At 46.8% G+C, this 3883-nt stretch overlaps 1 protein-coding gene across 1 annotated transcript; it reads right to left on the bottom strand.

The window, feature by feature from the left end:
• Positions 1-1027: 1027 nt before the first annotated feature.
• LOC125548149 (ervatamin-B-like) lies at positions 1028-2410 on the bottom strand. The gene is made up of 2 exons (XM_048711825.2): positions 1881-2410; positions 1028-1799 (listed from the first exon to the last, which is right to left on the bottom strand). Exons 1-2 carry the CDS (start codon positions 2344-2346, stop codon positions 1204-1206), a joined length of 1062 nt encoding a protein of 353 aa, XP_048567782.1. The 5' UTR covers positions 2347-2410; the 3' UTR covers positions 1028-1203.
• Positions 2411-3883: the final 1473 nt, after the last annotated feature.

Here is a 3883-nt window from a genome sequence, read left to right as displayed (position 1 = left end):
TCCTTTTCTTTTTATTATTTGTTCATTTTAATTTTATGATTTTTAAAATTCAATTTTTTTTATCAATATCAGTTGCATGTTCTAGTTATACAACCAGGCATGCCACGGCCGCGGGAGCCAGATCCATACGACGATGACAGCCTGAAGGAGAGAGGGCGGCGGGACGGCAACGGTGTATCGGAGGAAATGGAGACAGCTAGGGCAGGCGAGGGCTTTTGCATTTGGCGCGCGCGAACCCCGCGTCCGCTCCCCTTTAAGTGGACAAATGGTCCGCCTTTTGCCTAGTTTTCGACCTCGGCATAGGAAGGCCAACCGTCAGTTAGTCATTGATACGTGTCACACGGGCCCACCTATTAGCTGTTTACCGAGTATATCTCTATGGTTGCTTGGCATATACGTGACTCCTTGAATTTTCTAATAAAAAAAGCAAAATGATTGTCGAGTTCATTTACACGAGTGCTCGGCATAACTGTGACTTATGGAATTCTGTAACAAAAAGAATAATGCAAAAAGATTGTCGAGTTTCTGTAAACATGTAACATCGATATGGGGTCGTCTGTGGGGCCCATCTATCAGTCATTGCAGATTTTTTGGGTTTTCTTTTTGAAAATGTCAGTCAATTCCAAGTTTATATTAGGAGGAACTCGAGGAATGTGAGACATTGCCGAGTTCCTCTCTTTCGCCGAGTCCCTTTCGCTGACACTAGGCAAACAATGAAGTTTGCCGAGTTGGGTGTCACGGCGAGTCCAATTTTAATCAAATTCGGCAAATAGATCACTCTGCCAAGCTCCCGATGAAATGAAATCGGTGAAATCCCAGATCTCACTAGTGTTGGTACCACTATGACGCTTCAGGCCGATCAAAAAAATATATGTTCTAGTTTTCAGTAAGCTTTTGCTTCCCCTTACGCTAGCTGCGTGTTTCATTCTGATATAAGATCACGCCATGTTGAAATGTGAAAAGATTTTGTCGATGCAAGTATATAGTACACTGGAGCCATCTTTCTTACTGATTGCCCAACTATTAATTTTTTTAGGTAAACACAATCAATATTTTATTTTACATTATCAAAATGATATGGGAAACAATACTGTATCACACAACCACCGATCACTCTTAACCATCCGTACGATCGATGCACTAAAGGTAAGCAAGTATTGCGCGCACGCAAATTTAAAAGCTCCGCCGGCAAGCCGGCGTCGGTCAAGCTGTTGGGTAGAAGGGCGAGGTGGCGAGGCCGCAGGTGCCCGTCGGCCAGAAGACGTCCTTGGCGAGGTAGATGTATCCCTGGTCGCCCCAGTCGTTGCTCCACGAGTTCTTGGCGATCCAGAACTTCTCGCCGAACTCCTCGCAGTAGCCGACAATGGTGACGGCGTGGTTGACCCTCGCGGCGTCGGCGGAGCAGGGGCCCCGGAAGATGCCGCCTGAGTAGAACTGGAACTCCCAGGTGCTGGCGTCGATGTATACCGTCACGGGCTGCCGCGCCACGGCCAGCGCCAGCTGCCGCTCGTCGTTGGGCGGCACGGCCTTGAATCCCTTGACGGCCGCCTGGTGGTCGAACAGCAGCTTGTCCACGTCGCAGGTGCCCTTGAAGCCGCTGTACGGGTACCTCTCCTCGGACGTGATGCCGCCGCGGGAGGCCACGAGGCCCAGGGCAGTGTCAGTGCGGCCGCCGCTGCAGCCGCTGCTACTGGTGTCGCAGTCCACGAGCTGCTGCTCCGACAGCGACACCAGATCGCCGGTCCTGATCTTGTTCATGCCCTCGATGGCCGCCACGGCCGCGAATGCCCAGCATGACACTGCCATACATATACATATCGTTACTCTACAAGAAGTGACCAACATATGAACCTGAGCAGGAGTTTGCTAGCTTGACTTACAGCAAGAGCCCTGAAACTTGACGCCGGTGACGGCGCCGCTCGAGCGCCAGTCAACGCAGCACGGCTTCCAGGAGTCGTAGGGGAGCGGGGAGGGACGCTCTGGGGTGAAGACGGAGTTGTTGAACCCGGTGAACTGCTCGGCGACCTCGCTGGGGTTGAGGTCGCCGAATCTGTTCATGCCGACCCTGACCGTGGTGACGGTCTGGGGCCCGAACCCGCCGACGACGGCGTTGACCGTAGTCTGGCTGGCGAAAGCGCCGATGGAGTTGGTGTTCGTCTTGAATACCTGGAACCGCTTCTCCTTCTCCTCGGGGGTCGGGTAGCGCTTCGAGTATTTGGTTTGCCACCTCGTCCACCTGGACCTCACCTCGGATTCCGGCAGCTCCCACGCCGCCGCGGTCAGCGACGCCTGCAGGATGCAGGCGATGCCCAAGAGCAGGACAAGGCAAGGCATGGAAGAAGTCATATTGATTGATTAACTTGGGCTGTGTGGAAATGCATGCGCCGGAGCTAATGTTTATATAGGCGCTTTGGTGATGCGTGTGGGTTAGCACGTCGTTGTGGCTGCAGGCTTAGTCAGTAGTTGTGGCCACCGGAGCTAATCCTTGAAGATGACTATGGGTCATGGAGGTATCAGCTGAGCTTCTCCGTCGGTCGACGGTCAGTACATGGTAGGATGGTTCAATTTTATTTTATTTGGTGTAAATATGGCAAAGGCTTTATGATTCGTTTCCAATGATCAAGCAAAATGTTTTCATTTATAAAAAATAATAATTCATGGCACTAAGTTTGTTACGTACTCACTCTGTAAACAAATACTGCATAAAAGTGATTAGATCACTTTACAGTGAGAGTACGCAAACATGTACTATCTCTGTCTCATAATATAAGAAACGTCTTATATTAAGAAGATATTAAGGGACGCGTGAGTAGTATATATAGTTTGTTTTACAAATACATCTCTAGTATTTTTACGCTGCATATGTACAAAAACTATGTTGGGATAGTGAACTTTTTAAGTTTCTACCCGCAAAAAAAAACTTTTTAAGTTTCTGCCTATTCGAAGAAAATTATGAGGCATGCGTACACAAAATCGACATCCCTCGGGTTGGGTTGAGGCATTATTCCGAATTTCTCAAATATATGGATGTGCTTTTCTGGGTACTTTGTCATTGTGGGACTACTGATTCGTGCTGCATCTCATAAATATCAGGTCACAACTAACCCAGACGTTCGATAGTAGTATAAATAAGTAAAGTTGTTGTGCTTTTCAGAAGACACGACAAGACCAAACAGAGACTAAATCATACTAGAAGGTTTTTGTTTAGTATTTTCGTTTAGATTATGCCTCTTTAAAGTTATCGAATATGCTAGTGATTGCTCGTTCTTGTTCTTTCTTGAGGAAAAAGTGACTGAAAAAACAGTAGGTGGGCTATTTACTGCATATGCAGTAAGTTCATAAACTGGGTTTTAAATTTCTTATTTGATCAAATTGTTGAAGAGATAGTGCGAGATTTGGTCTAATCGTTTGAATCCTTTCATCACATTTTTTTCCTTCTCATTAGGCTAGGCCTTGAAATGCAATGTATAGATTTTAACTAAGCTATTTTACATTACTTTGACTGTTCAAAACAAAACCATACTTTTCCTACTTCTAGACAGAATAGTTGTCCAATATTTGAGCAACTTTTCAATTAATTTTAATCAAGAAAAAGGTAGATACATATAACCTCATATACACAGAGACCTAGCCTTTACGCGTCTCTCCTTCAAAGGAAAGGTGGCGTGCCCTCAACTATTTTCGGAGGGCGTGTGGAGGTGTGTCTCCGGCAGATCTTGCGGGATTCGATCATTGGTGGTCCTTGGTGGATCTGTTCGGACCCAGTTTTCGTTCGTCTATATTCGTGTTTCTTCAGGTTGGATCTTTTCGATCTTCGGTTCTCTTCATCGGTGGCGGTTGCTATTATGATATGTTGGTTCTGTAACTCTCTAGCTTCTCAAAA

This window comes from Triticum urartu, chromosome 3A (assembly GCF_056163025.1).
Source record: "Triticum urartu cultivar PI428250 chromosome 3A, HENAU_Tu73, whole genome shotgun sequence".
In the NCBI taxonomy this organism is placed as follows: domain Eukaryota; kingdom Viridiplantae; phylum Streptophyta; class Magnoliopsida; order Poales; family Poaceae; genus Triticum; species Triticum urartu.
Note: the sequence above shows the minus strand (reverse complement) of the source record. Positions and strands in the feature narration are given on the sequence as shown.

Excerpts from the sequence above, each read along its gene's own strand:
- LOC125548149 (XM_048711825.2), bottom strand. The coding sequence starts at position 2,346 with ATGACTTCTTCCATGCCTTGCCTTGTCCTGCTCTTGGGCATCGCCTGC. Across the intron at positions 1,800-1,880 it reads CAAGTTTCAGGGCTCTTGCT|TGTCATGCTGGGCATTCGCG; the intron begins GTAAGTCAAGCT and ends TATGTATGGCAG.